Raw genomic sequence first — 19,292 nt, 5'->3', positions numbered from 1 at the left:
GAGCAGATACTAATAGTGGCTAAACAGGCCTACAACCGCCTGCACACATCTTCCCCACTAACTTTCCATGCACTATTTCCCCTCTTCTCTCTTTTATTCTACTCTCCATCCTACTTATTCTAATCTTCTTGTCTCTATTCATCCCTGTCCCCCCCCCCCCCCCATCGTCTTTAAAACGCGATCCTTATTTGTTTAATCAGGTCATATAAAATCCGGTTAGCAAATCGGCCACCATTTTAAAGGTGCTCCAAGAACCACTGAGAATTCGATTTCTAACTTCTTTTCTTTTGTTTCTATCAAAAAGACCCAGAGTGGACATCACTCGAGATACAGACGCTGCCCTTTTTTCTATTGTATGTTGCTCTGGCTAGTAACTTAATTGTCCCCCATCATCTTATTCTGGCAGACGCTTTGTTCCTCCTCTGTCCTGTTTCTACAGCTGAGCTTCTCTCTCGCTCATTCAATCAACCTTTCCTTTGTCCGTCCTTGTCTCAACCAACCTCTGTACTGATCCATACAGGGACGCAGAGCAAGAAACGAAAATAAAAGATCCAAAACCTGTCGAGCTAATATCCATTCTCGCCAACGATTATCACGACCACGACCACACATACACACATTACACTCTTCACATCATGGGACTCCGCCTCGGCAGGCTCTCAACAGCCCTATTACCCAGCTTCATCAGTGATCGCTGGGATCCATTAGGCCCCAAGAAATACAAGATGCATCCCACTTCGTACCTTGACGGCCTTCGAGGGATTGCCTGCTTAATTGTGTATTTCTGCCACTATACCGAAGAGAACCATTACCATTTGTCACGATACTACTGGAGTGAAAACTCAGTCGGTGCCTTCATTCAGCTTCCCTACTTCCGTCTCATCTTCTCTGGTCGTCCTATGGTGCATATCTTCTTCATCATGTCTGGTTTTGCTCTGTCTCTCAGGCCCCTCCGCCACATCCATGAGGGTGACAACGACAAGGCCTATTCTGCAGTAGCTTCATCCATTATCCGTCGCCCTGTCCGTCTTTTTGGGCCCTGCGTAGTATCGACTTTCTGTGTTGTCGTCTTGCTGCAAATGGGCCTACTATGGCAGCCTATGGCCACTGTGAGCCAGCAGGTCTACAGTTGGCTCTGGGTGCTGGGCAACCAGATTTGCTGGCCTTGGGAGTGGGAACATGACATGATGCCTGGATATGATATTCACCTATGGACCATTCCGATCGAGTTTTGCCATTCCATGCTAGTTTTTCTAGTCCTGATCCCAATGGTAGTCGTCAAGCCCTTGGTCCGACTAATTGGTATTCCATGCATCGCTATTTATTGCCAATGGAGCGGCAACTGGGCCGGCTTCGAATTCATTGCTGGAATGTTCCTAGCTGAGATTTACCTGCGCAAAAATCTGCCACAAACAGGAATGCTCGGCCTCCAATCTGTCTCGGAAAAGGGGGGTAAGCGAGTCGCCTCAGGTCACCCGCAAAGTACTCCGCACAACCTTTTTGACCATCGGCCTTCTAGTCTGCTTCTATGTGGATGGCTGGCCAAACCTGGACCGCGACATGACACCATTCTTCAAATCGCTGCACGACATGACCCCAAGCAAGTCGACAGTCGAGGGCTACCAGGCAATTGAAAAGTTCTGGTTTAGCCTTAGCGGCTTGTTTGTTGTTTGGGCGTGCGGCGAAATCGAGTGGATTAAGTCGATACTAGAGCACAGCATCTCCCAATACATGGGCCGGGTCAGCTTTTCTGTCTACATTGTGCACGGCCCAGTTATGAACGTGATTCAACGACGGGTTCTCGGCCGATTAGGGGAGGGCCCTGTCGGCGAGCCGGGCGAGGAGGGCTATTCTCCAGGCGTGGAGCCGTCAGGAATCAACGGGTTCTTCGGACTGTACACGCCGACACAAATGATGATGTCGTGGCTGGCAGGCCTTATCGTCATGGGCCCTGTAGTCTTTGCAGTGGCAGATCTGTTTTGGCGCTACGTGGATATCCCGATGATTAACCTGGCCAGACGTGTAGAGAAGGCATGCATACGGTAAGAGACACGGAGTCGGGCGAAAAAGAGAAGGCTTGTTTACGCTTCCGCCCCTCCGTCGTCCCATTTCATGATGAACAAATAAAGGGGGGATGCGTGTAAGTCTGAGGATAAGTGGGGCGGAACAGACCACAACACATACATTGCATAAGCACTGGCACTAAACGCCAGGCGTGAGAGAAGGGAAGGGGTGGGTTACATTCTAATATCATGTGCATTTCTTTTGTTTTCTACAGCTATTTTCTTCAATACCATACACATCTCTTTTCTTTCTCCTTAGCAATATCATTTCCGAAGTGAAGCAAGCTGGCCGCCTATCAAACGTGTATGACTGTTGTTTTAGAGGGAGAGACGTCAAAACAAAGAAGTCTTCGCTTCGATTTAGAAGGGGAAAGCTTCTGACATTAGACTGGACTTGGGCTGGACTTGGCTCTTTTTTAGCGCCCCCCAAGCCTGCAAGGAACAGGGTCTCAACCCCGCTAAATACCCCTAAAAGGATAATGACAGGGATTTGCCTTCTGTACCCCCGAAGAAAAAGGCCTTCTAATGTTTCAGTGGCTGAAAAGGCCTGTTGAAATAGAGACCAGATAGGTGAAGATAAGGACGCCCTAGGAAAATAATTAATTAGAGTAATTTATTGCTTAGGCGAAGGTGTAGGGGGTGCTTTGAGCTTCTTTTTTCTCCTTTTTATATTTCTAGCTGTTTTTTTTTTTTTTCTTTTTCTTTTTTCCCTTTTTTTTTGACAGCGGCCGAAAGTTTTATAGTTCCATCGATAAATTGGGCGGTTAAATGGCTCCAGCCCCGAGATAAGACGGCGAAAACAAAACAGCAAAATTCGGAAACAAAGCGAAGGAAAAGAAACCTTTTTTTCATGAGCAACTGGTGATGTTTGGGCCGCGACTGGCTACGGGTTGCAGACTTGGCTTCAATAGCTCTCTTAGTACATAATACTGAGACTTACTGGTGGACTGGTCACCTGACTGTCTAACTAACTAGACCAGCCATCAAGCGTGTCTCACTGTCGAATTGACCCACTAGCCATCTGATTGGCTGTCCGCCTCCCATGATCACCATCAAAGTGTGTTAAACGTGTATGAAGATGGCGATGATGATGAGCAGTCGCCAAACGCACGCATCAAGCAACACTAAGCGGACGGAGCTACATGACGACTCCTCGGGCTTTGTATAAGCGCTCTTAGCTTTCCCTTTCGCCCTTTTGTCTAGACCGTCTCCCTCCTCTTCTTTTTTTGCTTGCTTTCTTTTCCCTTTCTCTTTTCTTTTCCTTCTCTTCTCACATATCCGCCTCCAGAGGTTCATCTCCTTGCGCTTTGCGTCCCTCCTTTTTGTCATTTTGTTTATACTTTTGCTGCTCTTCTTCCCTTGTCCTTCTTACCCGCTCTTTATGCTACATACGAAGCTTACAGGCTGGCCTGGCTTATAACCACTCGCTTTCACAATCTCCTCAATCATTTCCTTCTGTCTTTGCATATCTCTGGCTTGACGTCAGTTTCGTGACACCCTCTAATACACAAGCATGAAAGCTTCCATCATCCTCCTAGCAGCTAGTGCCGCTCTTACTCAAGTAAGTCCACAAACCAAAGCGTCCATAAACCCTAACCCAACCCTTATCCTGCGATATAAGTACAAAGTAGTCAGTGTGCTGACTTAGCAAACAACAGGCTGCGGCCATAACTCGCGACTCTCTTCCCGTCGTAGAAAGGGCATTCCAAGTGACTGCAAGGACTGCAGAAGATAAGCACAACCCAATCATAGGCGACTCGACGCCGGTTCATATCCGCCAGAACAAAGACAACGGAGACAGCTCACTATCACAAGTACTGTCAAACTTTTTAGGGGCGGACCAGGCAGCTCCGGTATTAGAATTTTTAGGGCAGCTAAATGGCAATGCGAACCCAGGTGGAAACACAGGTGGAAACACAGATGGAAACACAGGCGGAAACCGGGGCGGAAACACGGGTGGGAATACAGGAAATAGAGGCGGTACCCGTGGCGGGAACCGGGGCGGGACACCTGCTAACGGCGGGACACCTGCTAATGGTGGCACACCCGGTGGGGCTGGGCGCGGGCGCGGACGAAACAGGCGTCCAGTCCGCACGACCGCACCTCCCGCAGGTGGCGGAGCGCCCGAACCCTCATTCCCTCTTGTCTTTGGCACTAGCCAAGCAACACCCAGTCCCATCTTCCTCACGTTAACGGGCACAGCTGCCGATGCGGCGGCGCCGACGGGAGCGAATAATACAGTAGCACGCGGAAATCTGCGGGCCCCTGCAGAGGCTACGCCTACGCCTACACCTACTCCCACGCCTGTGCCGGTATCCACCAAGACCAAGACGCCCGAAAAGACACCGAATCCTACACCAGCTCCTGACGCGGCCGAGGCTGCAGCGTCAGGACCCGGCCTGATCGTGTTCTCACTCCCACCCACAGTACGGACAACGATTCTCCCTCCACCCCCGGTAGAAGCACCCGCTGTTACTCCGCCTTCTTCTTCTTCTTCTTCATCCGCGTTGCCCTCATCCCCGCCTTCTTCACCGGCCCCACCAGCTCCACCAGCTCCACCAGCTCTACCTGCTGTACAAGCTCCTCCCGCACAACAAACCCCCTCTACACCAAGTCAACAGCCAACACAAGCGCCTGAAGCTACACCGGCCGCGACACCCCCGGCTGTGTTGCCGAGTAAAAGCAACATAGAGGCAGAAGTGGGTGGAGTCCCACCAGATTTGAACGGCGTAGCGCTGTCGAGTGCGTTAAATCTAGGAGCATTAGGCAGTGGACTGTGAGAAAAAGAATGTGCAAGACGAGGGCACCGGCAGTTTCTGGTAGTCGTAAATAGTATAGCCCCATGATTGCGTGGGCACTGGTTGCTACACGTGATCAGGTTTTGTATATAATATATAGCATCGCGTCGCCCGGGTTTAGAGTCGTCTGAAGATAGTTGTGGGTGCACAAAATGATTGGGGCGAGGAGCGTATAGCTAGCGTTTTGCGCGAGCGTTAATGTATAGTTGGTTTTATATCTCGTTAGCTTGCGCAGCTACGTGCACAATTCTTCTCCTTTCTCTTCTTTCTATAGGCTCTTCTTTCCTCTATTTTAAGTTCTATTGCTTCTAGGATGTCAAGCTTTCTTCTTAGCAGCAGGATTGGCTACTGCTGCGGCGGCGGCGGCGGCTTTTGCCTTTCTCATCTGCCTCTTGCTCATCTGTGGTTCTGCGGCACCGCCACTGCTGTCAGCAGCATCAATCTTTCTTTTCTTATCGTAAGCATCAACCCCAGCACCAGCCATATTGACAACATTCACCACGCCTCTAAACCCCGTACGCTTGATACCCTCGTTGACGACTAGACCACGCGGAACCTCGCGAACAGCCTCGCTGCCACGCTCGCGCTGGAGGCCAAATACCTCGAGAAGGTTCACTAGATCCACAGGAGCGCGTAGATCCAAAGCACGACCTCCTTCTCGTGCACCGCTGCTGATGACAATGCCGCGGCCACGAGTGGCGCGCACAAGTGACACAAAGTTGGCGACCCAGGTGGCTTTGAGGGCAGGGTCTGCGCCACGCACCATCTCGGCATAACACACCTCGAAGCGCAACCCACGGCTAATAGCCGTCATGCATGGCTTAGGGCGGAAGGGGTAGGGGTGGCGTTGCGTCAGGTCTAGGGATATGAGCGGGAAATCCTGGATGTTAAGACAAGCGGATAGAAAGGCCTTTTCGGAGGTAGGCCGCACAGCAAGGATATCGTAAAGCGGCACGAGAGTCTGTAGACGGTGGTTCTGAGCAGGGTCGTCGAGGATGACGGTAGCACGACGCAGGATTGTGGGATGACGTGGGGGCTGTGACGGTTGGGGTGGCGGCAATGCAGCGGCAGAAGCGGGGTGTGATGATGGTGACGGGGACAAGGACTGTAACTGCGATTGGATAGCGGCAACGGAGGCCGGTAGTGCGCATGGAGGCGGAGGCTTGACAGGCACAGGAGCCTGGATATTTGTATTAAGGGCCACAGTCTTATATCCCAAAGTAGAGGCATAGGCTAGTAGGGCATCAAGCTCAGCCCCGGCGTCAGAGTCGGAGGTGGTTTTGGGTGGCCAGCCGATGTTGAGGTCGAACATGTTCGGCAAAAAAAAAACAAATGTGTGGATTTAAGCTTAAAGGAGGATCGTGTTGGAGCTTGTAGAAGAAGGCTGACGACTTGATCTTGAAGTATAGGGCTCAAGGGGGCTGAGAAGGCTGAAGGGCTAAAGCTTGACAGCTAAAGTATCGGGACAAGACAAACGCAGGGACGGCAGAAAAAAAAAGAGCCGAAAATATGTGGGGCCGTTGTTAAAGGCGGTGAGCATCGTAATTGAACGTAAAACAAGTGAACCGAGCAGTTATCCAACAAGGTTCGTGGAGCATGCATTGTCCACTGGTAAAATTCGAGGTAGTAACTTGTCTTGTTTATGTCTTATTGTTTCTTGGCAACAGCGAGAAGGAGAAAAATTGCCTTGGCTTAGCTCAGCCTCTTTTTGCTTTTTCTCATGGGTTGCGTTGCGCGTTACGTTTTCCTGGAGTTCCGTGAGACGGGTGGTAGAAAAGAGGAATCAAAAGGCTTGGCGATAAAATCAGCCTATTAAAGCGAGTAAACGAGTGGCCAAGGAAAGAGCCAAGTCGCCATGATTAGGCAGGCCTCTTTGTTATGTTCCCTGCTTGGTTGCGTCTGGCTGCCTCTTTCCTTCAAAGTTAGGTCTTTCCTTCTTGTCGATCTTCCTTCTCTGTTTGATCTTTAATTTTTTTTTTTAATTTTCTTTTTCCTTATTTTCTTTCTCCCCACATTTACACCAAAGTTTGGAACCTGGACATATACATATACAAAAAGAGGAACGCCTTAGAACTAAAGCTCAAAGCTACTCTTCCCTGCTGTTAATCGTGAAAACGGCCGTCGCGAATTTCAGGATTTATATTTCTTTTTATATTATCGTTGACTCCGGGCAGCTTTTTTTTCTTCTTTCTGTTTCGACTTTTCGATTTTTCTCATCTTCCTTCCTTCTTTATTATTCTTTCCATCCCCCCCAAAACCGACATTATCTTCGCGTTACTGTTTCTTTCGATTACTATTGGTGTTTCTAGTTCAAAGTACTCAGTCGCTTCGTCCCCTCCCTCGCTATGTTCTTCTTCTTCACATTTGGCGAACATACTTTTCGCAAAGATGTCTCGGACTACCGGGGGATCGTGTGTCAGTGTCATAACTGCGGAAACATGAGCGGGCGTGTGGTCAAGTCCAATCCGTGGTTTACTTTCTGCTTCCTAGTAAGTCAACCCTTCATCGTCTGTCGTCTCGTGAGAGGCGCTTCCTAAGCTTCTGCTGAGCTCCAGCTTCAACTTGCGCCCTCGGCCCAGCACCAGGCCTTCCCGGCCCTTTGCCTGCGCACACACGCACACACACCTGCTAACCTAATCTTTCCATATCTCTAGCCCGTTGTCCCTCTCTCTATCAAAGGATATACCGATATCTCGTGCCACATTTGCAACTTTGCCCAGCCGCTCACCAACCGCCCCGACGTACAAGCCATGGGCAGTGGCAGCTCTCCGGCCGTACCGATGCAGCCTCATCAAGGCAATCCTACATGGCAGAATTCGAGTCAGCCGCCACCGCAGGCCTATGGCGCGAATTACGATGCGCATAGTCCGAACAAGCCGCCGGGCCAGTATCAGTGAAGCAATGGGAGTCTCGGGTCTGGGAAGCATATCTAGGGGATGGGTTGGCTCTGCTGGCCCGTCGGACAGGCCTGGCGCTCTCTCCTACCTTTTTTTCGTTTCGCCAACTGCTTTGCTGATTTCTGCTTCTCTCGCTGCCTTGTTGCCACAGCCTGTCGTGTTTTGCTGTCTTCGTCACCCTGGCTATCGCCATGGTCCACACCATTTCTTCCTCTCTTCTCTCTGAATTCCCGTCCTCTTCTTGACTTGTCTCTTTCTGCCACGCAACTTTGGCCACTTTTTTCTTCTACCTTTTATTCCCCATTTTCCTTTTCCATCTACGGCGTTCGTTGGCAGCGTCAGTTTTGGTTTTTTTTCCTTTTTTTTCCTTTTTTTCTTATCTCGGTGTTTCAAAGATTCCATGAATTATTCGGGTTACTATACGACGCTTTTCTTTCTCTTTTTCGCCATGTAACTTATTTCTCAACCATCTTTTTTGTCTCTTTGTTGTCTCTACGGCTGTTTTTTCGGACGAGTTTTCATATCCCTCCTATTATTTCCTTTGTCTTTCTTTATCATTATATATCCACCTTTTTTTTTCTCTCAATCCTTGCTTGCATTATTGTGATCTCGTTTGTCGGTGTTTTTAGCTGTCCATGTCTGAATGCGTCACTTGACTTTTTTTTTTCCTTCCCTTGCTTATGCTGGACGCGTTCAATGACGTCTTTGCGGCATTCATGCGGTTAATTTGTAGCGGGTACGCCACTGTAATTGGTTCATAATAGGTCTGTTTGGGGGCATTTTACTTTCTTGGGGGCGCTAAAAACAATAAGCTTGCATCTAGTGGCCTAGTGCTCCGACCCCGCCGGAATAGCACAGGCTAAATACAACATGAGGGCGTTCATTCTTGCGCTGTGGGTGCTGGCGCTACTTCTTCTCACTGTAATACGGCATGTGCACGCTAAAGTACAGCGCCTACTCCCTGTATTACAGTGGACTGCCTGTACAGCCTCCTCCTCCTGCCCATCTACTCCTTGGTTGCCGTCAATACTTCTGCCTCTCTTTTCTCCCTTTCCTTTTCACATCCAGACCGAAATCATGGCGAGTTATCGAGTTCTCAAGTCTGGATCTCCTAGTATTGGTTATCGCCTCGCTTAATTCGCCCCCATACGATATTTATTTTTCCACTTCTCTTCTACGCCAACTGTATTATTGTTTGCTTGCTCTCTGCCATAATAGAATTGTTATTACAAAAACTCCCGCATCATCACGTCTATCAATCACATCGCCCGCTCGTGCTTGCCCTTGTCCTACTCCCAGCTTCCAGCTTTCTCCCCTCCCACAATGCCACATCGACCGGGAGCTTCCGTAGGTTACACATCTCAGCCACCGTCTGCCAAGAAATCGCCACTCGTTCTTGTTGTATTGAGTCCTCCGCCGGCTAACCCTATCTACCTTGGTTGCATCTCTTCTAGGACGGCCGTCGCGACCCGCGAAACCACCGCAAATCTGCCTCTACGAATAGCCAGACCCAGAGCATTTCCGTTGATAGTGTTCTTGGATTTACGTCGCGGATCCCCTCTGGCCAGCCGCGCGGCCCACCGAATCCCTTGCCGTCAACTCCTTCGAACCATTCTGCCATTGCTTCTAGTGCCTCGTCCAACTCTGCTATCTCCTCTAGCGTTCCACCCACGTCCAATGCCCCGGCAGCTGACTTACGAGCCAAGCGCATCAAGCCGCCGCCAACCGCCAAACTGCCTGTCTTGCAGGCCCGACTAAACCAACGTGTTCCGCAGCGCTCAACCAAAACAACAGAAAAGCTCGTCCTCCTCCCAGATGGGGCCGATTCACCGCTGGCCACCGTCTCACCCGACGACGTGCTTGCTGATCCCGTTCTGACCAGCCATCGGCCGCTGCGTGATGACGAGCTTGACGAGCTTAAAAAGGGTGGCGCTATATATGGTCGTAGTTATGCAGAGTGGTTGCCCAAAAAAGACCGCAGTGACGGCAACGTAGCCCGCTTGACGGCCTACTGCGGCGCCCACGGCTACAATGTCAATGCTGCAGCCAAGTTTGTTCGCGAGACTCACGGAGCTAAAGCGAAGCTATACGACGATTGCCTATACGTCATCTACGCACTACCGCTGCTTCCTGGCAGTGACGGCTACCGCGTACGCAGCCGCCCCATTCTCAAGACTCCCGGCTCGTCACGTACTGTAATTGACGAAGAGATTGAACGCGGAGAGCAACGTGTTGACCACTCGGCCTTTCTTGGATTCCAGGGTGATGGTGGACCGGCTGATGCTATTTTGCCTCACACTGCCTCGCATGACGTTGATCACAATGCACCCCCGCTGCCGCCCCGCCCTGAAAGGCTATATACCACTGACGATAATGAGGACGAGCCGAACATTAGTACTTTAAGCAGGCTGCCGCCTAGCACGAACCTGTTTGCCGAGATGTTCATCTTTTCCTACGGTGTGGTTGTGTTCTGGAACTTTAGCGAGCAACAGGAGCGTCTGATCCTGGCTGACCTTGAGCTTGCCGATCACGATGATGTCATGAGCGAAACTTCAGGGAGCTCTGGCTCTGGTTCTGGCTCCGTCCCAGGCCCCGTATCTACCTCTGCTTCAGCCTACGGCTACGGTTCAACAATGCCTTCTGCTGCAGCTCAAGCTGCTGCAGCCCCTGCAGGCGATGCCGAGTTTGACGAGGATGCTCTCGTCCAGCAACCACTAGACCAAGACGAGTTTGAGACAGAGGAGTTCCACTTTGCCTATAGTGCCGATGTATCGCGGCCGCGTATCTTTAATGATATGATTACGCTGCTGCCTGGATCGGACCACATGATCAAGCTAACCATTAGCCACGCAATCGCCCAGAGCACCAAGCTATGTTATTTTGAAGAGCGCATGACACAGACACTTAGCGCGGCGCAGAACATTCCAAAGCAGTTAGCCAAGACGGGTCAATTGATCATGAAGCGCGAGCAAATTATGAGTATCATGGGTCAGTTGTTCAAAAGCCGTGTAGAGCTGAATTTGTGTAAGTCTACCCTTGTATGATGAAGACCATGAATATTCCCCATAGAGTCTAACAAGCCATTTGCAGCTTCCAACATCCTTGATACGCCAAAGTTCTTTTGGGACTATGAGCCAACGTTGCATCCTCTATACTCTGCAATTCGCGAATATCTCGAGCTTGAAAACCGGATCAAAGTTCTCAACGAACGATGCCAGGTGTTCCTTGACCTGACCGAGATACTTTCCGACAGCATCGCAGATAGCAACATGAGCACTATCACGTGGATCATCATCGTACTCATCATTGTCTCCATCCTTGTTACCGTTACCGAGGTGCTAATTCGCGTCAGTATTCTGCGGAAGAATCAGGATAGTTCTATCCCTGCTTTAGATGTGGCTTTAAGACTAGGTGGTCATATAGGCACCGCAGGCCTAGGTCTCGGATTCGCCGCCGCCAGTAGCCACGGATCGAGCACCAGTAACGATAACACCAACACGAGTCAGACCCAGACTACTCTCTCCTCCCCCTCCCCTACCGACGGCTTGGCCACTTTGCTTGCGCTAGACTTGGCACGTCTCAATGTCAGCGTCGAAGATCTGCGTCGGTGGAGTCAAATGTGGACGCCAGACCAGCGAGGGGCAGTTTGCGGCAGCGGCGTTGTGGGGACTACATGGACCGAGCTGTAGAGTCCCAGGTTTGCTCAGGCGTTTTCTTTTTGATTCTCTTTTCATTTCGTTAATCTGATTGCAAAAAGGACATTGGCAATGAAGGGGAAAGGAGCACAAGGCTTGGCATTTTTTTTCTTTTTTTTTTTCATCATCTATTGTTTACTTTGTTTCTTTAAAATCACAGCGTCGGAGTTAAACGGCATCACCATTTGGAATCGTCACCAACCCTTGTTCTAACCCTCGCCCTCATCTTTGCGCACATGCACAGAAATGTTCTACGTAGTTTTTGTTTCTTATTTCTTCTCCTTTTTCTTTATTGTCGTGTTCTTTTGTAAAGTAGCGTAAAAATAAAAACAACAGAAAGAAGTTTATTCCACGAGTTATAAGAAAGCAACACAAAATACATACACATAAAAAATACCTCGAGCCCACGGAAACAAACAAAACGACAGGTATATGCACAAATCAAATCTAGCCAGAAGAACAGACAAAAGAAACCACACTTCTTCTCAACCTCTCGTTGCCCTTCTCTTCTCTTCCACTATCTCCACACTTCCGCCCTTAATCTCGTTCCATGTTGCTTAGCGCCATGTAGTCCCGCTCACGTCGGCTGCGGTACATATCAAACAAGCCTGCCACCCAGGCAACTGGGTTAAGGTTCAGGTTCAATCCGCGGCCTGGGAAGTTAACAGGCTTCCCGGGCTTGACAGTACGTGCGTCTTCCATGTATTGTGGCCGCTTCCAGAACTTGAGCAACAAGCTACTGACAACCACGCTAACCGACGAGCAGGCCATGGCCGCACCAGCTGCCATTGGGTGCAGATGTAGGCCAAATGGCAGGAATATCCCCATGGCAAAAGGTAATCCAACAATGTTGTACATGCATGCCCAGGTGAGGTTCAGCTTAATACGGTTGAATATAGTGCGCGAGAGGTGGAGTGCCGCTGGGATTGACATCAAGTCATTAGGTCGCATGAGCACAATATCCGCTGTTTCCATTGCGACATCAGTCCCGCTTGCCATGGCAATGCCAATGTTAGCTGTTGCTAAAGCCGGCGAGTCGTTGATTCCGTCACCGACCATGGCAACACGCTCGCCGCGTTCTTGCATACCACGGATAATCTCCTGTTTCTGGTCGGGAGTCACACCGGCGTATACGTCCTCGGTTGAGATGCCAACAGCCCGTGCTACTGCCAATGCCGCAGGAAGCTGGTCGCCAGTCACCATTGCTGTTTGAATGCCCAAATAATGCAAGACAGCCACGCTAGCGTATGCGTCCTCCTTGATAGTATCGGCAAGAGAGAGAAAGCCAGCGTATTGTCCATCAATAGCAACAAACACCCTAGTGTTCCCGGCGGAAGCGCTCTTGGCTTTGGTTTCTGCGACCAGCTCGTTGTCATTCGCTACATCTTCGGGAACATCAACCTCGTTCATCTTCAGGTACTTGGCCGATCCAATCAGCGCTCTGTAGCGCTGCCGTCCAGCAAAAGCAGCAGGCTCAACCGTGGCTGATATTCCTTTACCAACAATCGTCTTAAACTCGCCAATATTTCCATCGATGCATGATTCAGAATCAATGTTGAGCTTATCACGGGCAGCGTTAAGAATGGCCTTGCCAACAGGATGTTCGCTGCCCATCTCGGCAAGTCCCACAACCATCCACCATGTCCTGGCCTTGATACCGTTGTCATTCCAATTACTTGTCATTCCCATGCTTTCGACTGTCATTTTTCCCATTGTCAACGTACCAGTCTTGTCTAGGACTACCCGCGTAATACGAGTAGCTGTCTCTAAAGCTGCACCACCCTTCACGAGGATGCCATTAGCAGCGCCAACTCCCGTGCCAACCATGACAGCAGTGGGAGTGGCCAGTCCAAGAGCACAGGGGCAGGCAAAGACAATGACGGAAATGCACAGCTTCAAGCAGACCAACGTGCGTCCACCATTTTCCTTGTCCATAAAGATATGCGGAGGCGTTCTCAACACGTGGCTCAGTATCATCCACCCGAAAAAGGTAATGAGACCCAAAGCCAGAATCACGGGCACAAAATATCCCGCGATAAAGTCAGCTAGGCGTTGAATAGGGGCACGAGCTGTCTGCGCATCTTGCACAAGCTTGACAATTTGACTCAGCTGTGTGTCGCGACCGGCCCGAGTAACGCGGAAATCGACACGGCTATGGCCATTGACAGTGCCACCGATAAGCTGACTGCCCTTCTTCTTCTGCACAGGCATAGATTCACCAGTGACCATGCTCTCGTCAACGTATGTCTCACCGCGGACCAGAATACCGTCAGCAGGAATTTTGTCACCTGGGTGCAAAATCACAACATCGCCAACCTCGACAAGTTCAGTGGGAATGTGGCGCTCATCAGCAGCACCAGCAGTGCTTTGGTTACCATCCGAGACGCTAGTCTCTTTATCCCAGGCCTCGGCAGCTTTCTCGGCAGCAATGGGGTCTACGTAAATCGTAGCCATAGTAGGAGTCAGAGACATGAGCTGTGAAAGCGCCTGTGAGGTCTGGCCCTTGGCACGGTTTTCCAAGAAACGCCCCAGAGTAATGAACGTGATAAGCATAGTGCTAGTGTCGAAAATTGTTTTAGGGCGGTTATGTGGGCTACAAAAGATAGCGACAAGCATAAGAAAGAGACTGAAAAAGAAAGCGCATGAGGTGCCAATGACAACCAGGACATCCATGGTCGGTGACTTGTGCTTGATGCCCTTGTATGCAGAAACGTAGAAGCGCTTCCCAATGCCGAATTGGATTGGGATTGTGAGGGACAAGCAGATGACATCCCCCAGGAAAAGACCAGGGATCAACTCAAACTTGCCAAAGTCAAGTGCGGGCATCATTGGAAGCACCATATTGAGGAAAAATACCGGAACAGCGCATGAAAGAGATATTTTAAAGGCACGCTGCCATTCATTAATTTCGCGCGTCTTTGCCAAAGACTCGAGTTGCGAGTTGTTGTCATCGCTGTCAGACACCAACGCATTAAAGCCCTGTTTCTCAGCCATATCAACCAAGGCTCGCATGCCAGTAACAAGTGGGTTATGGACAACGGTAATTTTCGAAGTTGAAATGTTAACTGTGGCACTGGTTACTCCCTTAAGAGTGCGGATATTGTCTTCGAGAAGTGTTGCTGACGACGCAGACAAGTCTCCATATAGCTTGAATTGCGACGAGGTTATTAATGACGAGGCTGTCGACTCTTGTTCCGATGATATGATGGTAGCGCCAAAGCCACGGTCCTCGATGGCCTCCGTGATAGCCTCGGCAGTAAGCTTAGTAGCATCGTGGGTAATGACTGCGCGTTCAGCGAGTAAACTGATGTTGAATCGGATAACACCATCAACACTAGAAAAGGCACCCTCAACAGCGGATGTACATGCGCCACATGTCATACCTTCGACTGCTACAGTAGTGGTGGTCATGAGCTTCTCGGCAGAGGCGGAGATTCTATTCCGTGAAAATACTTCAGAGTCTGTGATCTCCGCGCCAAATCCACGGTCTTCAATCATGTCGACAATTTGCTCCTTAGTTAGAATAGCGGTGTCATGGCGAATCAAAGCCTTTTCCAGGCTTAGGGAGATATTGAAATCATGGACGCCGGGAATGTTTTCAAAAGCAGATTCAATCGCAGATGTGCAGGCGCCACATGTCATGCCCTCGATTGCGACAGTAGTGTTTGCGACAGTACCAGACTGTTTCTCATCTGCAAACTTTGCGGATTTTCGTCGTATCCGAGGGGACGGGAGGTCGGTGGAGAGTATTTCAGCATCAAAGCCACGGTCTTCAATTATTTCTCGAATCTTGTCGGTAGATATGGTTTCGGTATCGTGGATTACAACGGCACGTTCCATGACAAGACTAACAGACACACTCTTGACGCCAGCAACGCCGTCAAGTCCGCTTTCAATAGCGGATGTGCATGCGCCACAACTAAGGAGAAGATGTGTTGTTAGCAACGGTAGCATAACCTCGAGCTCAGACCTATCACATGCACTCATATCAGGCCAGATAATGTTGAATCTGGTTTAAAAAAAAACTCACGTCATGCCGCCAATTTTGATAGTGGTAGTAGCCATATCGCTGTTGGTTGGAATCAGAAGCAGCAATATTGACAGAGAAAAGCAAAGAAAAGAGGGTTACGTCTAAGTTTGCATCGAGTCCTTAGACAAGTCGTACTTAATTTTCGCAAATGCGTTCAACGCATAGGGAAATAAAACGCGGAAAAGAAGGGGCAAAGAAGCAAAGGAAAGCCAGTTGATCCCTAGCGGAAGAATAGGTACAGATGTAAAGAGAAAAAAAAATAGAGAAAGCCGTACGACAAATGTAATGTTTGCTTCAAATGCCTGGTCGCTATCCGGCGCTTCCTTTTTTTGGCAGAAGGGAGGTATGGGATTATGTCTGTGGAAAAAAAGGGAGGGGCTCCAAGAATCAGGGCAACAGCTCAGAAGCAAGCCTCAAGCGAATGTCGGCTGGTGGAGATAACAAAAACAGGCTTGTGTCGTATCTTTTTGTCTTGATAGATTATTAGACGGATAGGATGTAACTAGTGCGCAAGTAGGTCAAACAAGGACAATCAATAAGGAAAGGCGCAAGCGGCCCAAGACAAAGACGATAGATTCAGAGGAGGAATGGACAATAAAAGGGAAAGTGAAGCAGAAAAGAGATTGATAAAGATTGACAACCGCACGTAGGCTATATGACGACGGTTATTGAGGTCTTGTCTTCGTGAGTTTGTGTCGAAAAAGAGAAGAGCAAAAGCCAGCCTCTGGGGCGTGTTACGCGGCACCAGGACCTTCTCGGGCTTCTGGGACTTTAGGGGGCTTTGGGGCAGCGAAATTGTTTTCCCTGCAAGAGTTTTGAGGAAAATAATGTGTTTGCGTTACTGTTTGCTTTGGGGCTTTGAAGAAGCTATTAAAGCAAAGAACAATAAAATAAGATAAAAATTAAGAATAAAAATGCACCGGCCTGCGATGGCAAAAAAAGAGCGAAGAAGAAAATTAGAGGTCAAATCTGAGATTGGGTGCGCAGCACGTTGACAATGAAAATGCAAAATGGTAATAATGGTGATGGTGACGTGGAGATGTTAGAAGAAGAAGAGGGGAAGGAAAAGGAAAAAAAAAAGGAAAGAATTAAATTTTCGGCAATATTTCATCTGAGGAAGGCACGCGTCTCAATTTTCAAACACCATCAAACTTGCTTTGCTCTTTGTTATTTTGTTCTTTCTGTTCTAGTCAAAGCCAAACTAAATAATCTGCTCACCAGCACAAGGCACAGCTTACTTTGATTGATAATATGAGATGATCTGCCCCTTCTTCTCCTTCTCGCTTTATTCTCCACTGCCACTTTTTAGTTGTCTGACCCTTGCAGGCTAGCTTGTTTCATCTTGGGTTGATAGGACAATACGACTTGGGTACTTTGTAGTTGGTGGTTTAATATTATAAATACAACAACAGGCCAAGACTATATCACGTTCTGTTCTTGCCAAACTGTGTTGGAAATCCTCCCGTGCATGAGAGCAGTGTGTACATGATTTGAATAAATACATTGTGTAGCACCTGGGTAAGAAGGCCTGTCCATCAACTTACTGTGACACTAACTTTACATTATTTTCCGTTATTAGACAGCTAAACTGTGGACCTTGCACTTTTTGAAATGTGTAGGGTTAAGGCTAACCCGCACAGATAAGCTGCCTGTGACGTTATCCTTTGGAACCTTCAAAAGCTACAACAAGGAACTTAGCTTGAGCTTTCAAATTTAATCGTCTCTCAGCCTTGCTAGCAACGGGTCAAAATTTCTGGGATACAACCTGCGATCTTATGTGCTGTCCCTGCTGTTTTTAATCAATAGAACAATTGACACAAACCAGTCTTTCACCTTACGACACTACTATTTTCGCCATGTCACAAACACAGGCCTTGATGTCACTTGAGGTAGGTCTTCCCCATCTTTGCTTACCTTCCCAGCTAACATTCTATGGCGATTTCTCTGGCAGCCATATATCACTCTAGCCGAATATGCCAATTCTCCGTCTGCGGCTGTAGGCCTTGTGACCCGGGCAACTTCCGACTCCCATACTTTCGTCTTTGCCGAGCTTCTCCAAACAAACCCCATCAAGAATCTCGCCACTAGTGAGAAGGCTGCATATCACGCTCTCCTGAAAATATTCTCCTACGGTACCTATCAGGATTATTTGGCCGACAGAGCCAACCTACCTGATCTAAACGATGCGCAACGCTTGAAGTTACGTCAGTTATCACTCTTGACCCTAGCTCAGGATCAGAACAATTTGACATATGCCAAATTGATGGCTGCTCTCGAACTTGAAACTACTCTCGACCTTGAATCTATTGTCATTTCTGCAGTGTATGCTGGCCTTTGGGATGCAGTTTTGAATCCTCAACGACAAGTTGTCGAAGTCAACAGTGTCTCTCCACTACGTGATCTAGCCCCCGGAATTATTCCTCCTATTCTTGATGTACTCCAGCAATGGTGCGACCGTTGCGCCACGACGCTGGGAGACATTGATGCCGAAATCGCTGAGATAAATATGATGGCAGCAAAACGCCAGGAGTACGAAGAATACCGGGAAGCTACAAAGGACCATGTGAGAGTCTATACCCAGGCATACGTCCAGGCCCAGACGTCCAAGATGGACCAGGATGAACTTGTCATGGGAAGGGAACTGCCACACCATCTTGGCTCTAGTGCCACGTCAAACATACGTATCCGGCAAGCTAAGAGGGCACAGGCTGCGTCTGATGATATGGACTTGGACACAAACGATGAGGAAGAGCAGAAAAAGCGGACAAGTCGGCGTAAATTGTGAGCGATAGAGACAATGCAAAAACAGGGCAAGAGACTAACAGGCTTAGAATAAAGAAATATTAATTATGAGGCACGATCGAAAATTCAACGAAATAGCGCGAATTAAAACAGGATGGATACTAGATTATTTCTTGTTTCCTGGTTAGCCGCCGCTCAGGCAAGGCTTGGTTGGCAAACAAGCAAACATCTATTAGCACAATCCTTGTTATGAGGCAAACATGCTTTTTCTCTTTTTTTTTTTTTTTTTTTTTTTTTTCGTATGATCAAACATTAGGCCTCTGATTGAGGCAGGACAAGTGTCTATACGTGGCATACACTAAAGCTACCAGGGTCAGTCACTATCACAGGGGATTTTGCTGGGGGTCTGGGCGCACAAGACTGCGAGTAAAAAAGTGACAATACTTGTAATCCTCCTGCCCGCCACGAAACAGTTACGAAGCAAACATGCAGACTGATCATCACTCTCATACCATGGATATTAAGAGCAAGTTCGATATGTTTCAAAGCATATGAAAAAGATAGAGAAGAGGCGCCCTAAAAAGCAAAACAATTGTATGAAACCCATATAGGATAACAGGCAAAAAAAAGTAAAGTCGCTCATGAATATCGAATTCCCAGACGAATTCCTACACGAGTACGCCAATAACCAAAACTAACTGGCCGCTTCATAAAAACCAAGGCAAGAGAGGGAGAATGGGAGAAACCTAGAGATAACGGGCCTACAGGCCAAATTGGACTAGGCCAGAGAGATGCAAGATAAATGCATATCGTGAGACAAGGCTCATGCAAGCGTAGAAATTACTATGTTTCTCATGTTCCTGATTCTGTGCCATAGTTGGACAAACAACGAAGATAAGGGAAAGAAAAAGAGAAGCGGGAAAAATAACCTGTGCAGTAAAAACGCTTCCAAACAGTAAATGTGTAAATTCCGTACGCCGATTTGGTATCCATTAAGAGAAAGAAACGAAACAAAAGAGAACGAAATAAATCCAGATGCGAAAGGAAAGAAGACGCTCAATGAATAA

The 19,292-nt window shown here is 48.6% G+C and overlaps 6 protein-coding genes across 6 annotated transcripts; 4 read left to right on the top strand and 2 right to left on the bottom strand.

Annotated features, from left to right (window-relative positions):
• Positions 1 to 635: 635 nt before the first annotated feature.
• HOO65_070332 (uncharacterized protein) lies at positions 636 to 2,046 on the top strand (the record flags this gene model as incomplete). The annotated part of the gene is made up of 2 exons (XM_071005037.1): positions 636 to 1,452; positions 1,520 to 2,046. The coding sequence occupies 2 exons, from the start codon at positions 636 to 638 to the stop codon at positions 2,044 to 2,046; spliced, it is 1,344 nt and encodes a 447-aa protein (XP_070857050.1).
• A 1,530-nt stretch (positions 2,047 to 3,576) lies between these two features.
• Positions 3,577 to 4,843, top strand: HOO65_070331 (uncharacterized protein; the record flags this gene model as incomplete). Its single annotated transcript, XM_071005060.1, has 2 exons — positions 3,577 to 3,624; positions 3,722 to 4,843. The coding sequence occupies 2 exons, from the start codon at positions 3,577 to 3,579 to the stop codon at positions 4,841 to 4,843; spliced, it is 1,170 nt and encodes a 389-aa protein (XP_070857049.1).
• Positions 4,844 to 5,177: 334 nt separating this feature from the next.
• Positions 5,178 to 6,173, bottom strand: HOO65_070330 (RNAse P subunit P30; the record flags this gene model as incomplete). The annotated part of the gene is made up of 1 exon (XM_071001307.1): positions 5,178 to 6,173. The coding sequence occupies one exon, from the start codon at positions 6,171 to 6,173 to the stop codon at positions 5,178 to 5,180; it is 996 nt and encodes a 331-aa protein (XP_070857048.1).
• A 2,908-nt stretch (positions 6,174 to 9,081) lies between these two features.
• Positions 9,082 to 11,447, top strand: HOO65_070329 (Sporulation protein RMD8; the record flags this gene model as incomplete). Its single annotated transcript, XM_071004907.1, has 3 exons — positions 9,082 to 9,159; positions 9,213 to 10,782; positions 10,849 to 11,447. 3 exons carry the CDS (start codon positions 9,082 to 9,084, stop codon positions 11,445 to 11,447), a joined length of 2,247 nt encoding a protein of 748 aa, XP_070857047.1.
• Positions 11,448 to 11,990: 543 nt separating this feature from the next.
• Positions 11,991 to 15,518, bottom strand: HOO65_070328 (heavy metal translocating P-type ATPase; the record flags this gene model as incomplete). The annotated part of the gene is made up of 2 exons (XM_071004836.1): positions 11,991 to 15,423; positions 15,484 to 15,518. The coding sequence occupies 2 exons, from the start codon at positions 15,516 to 15,518 to the stop codon at positions 11,991 to 11,993; spliced, it is 3,468 nt and encodes a 1,155-aa protein (XP_070857046.1).
• A 1,821-nt stretch (positions 15,519 to 17,339) lies between these two features.
• Positions 17,340 to 18,268, top strand: HOO65_070327 (COP9 signalosome subunit 7 (CsnG); the record flags this gene model as incomplete). Its single annotated transcript, XM_071005134.1, has 2 exons — positions 17,340 to 17,372; positions 17,435 to 18,268. 2 exons carry the CDS (start codon positions 17,340 to 17,342, stop codon positions 18,266 to 18,268), a joined length of 867 nt encoding a protein of 288 aa, XP_070857045.1.
• Positions 18,269 to 19,292: the final 1,024 nt, after the last annotated feature.

This window comes from Ceratocystis lukuohia, assembly GCF_044167205.1.
Source record: "Ceratocystis lukuohia strain C4212 chromosome Unknown Supercontig7_pilon, whole genome shotgun sequence".
Classification (NCBI taxonomy): domain Eukaryota; kingdom Fungi; phylum Ascomycota; class Sordariomycetes; order Microascales; family Ceratocystidaceae; genus Ceratocystis; species Ceratocystis lukuohia.
This window is presented reverse-complemented; position numbering and strand designations above follow the sequence as displayed.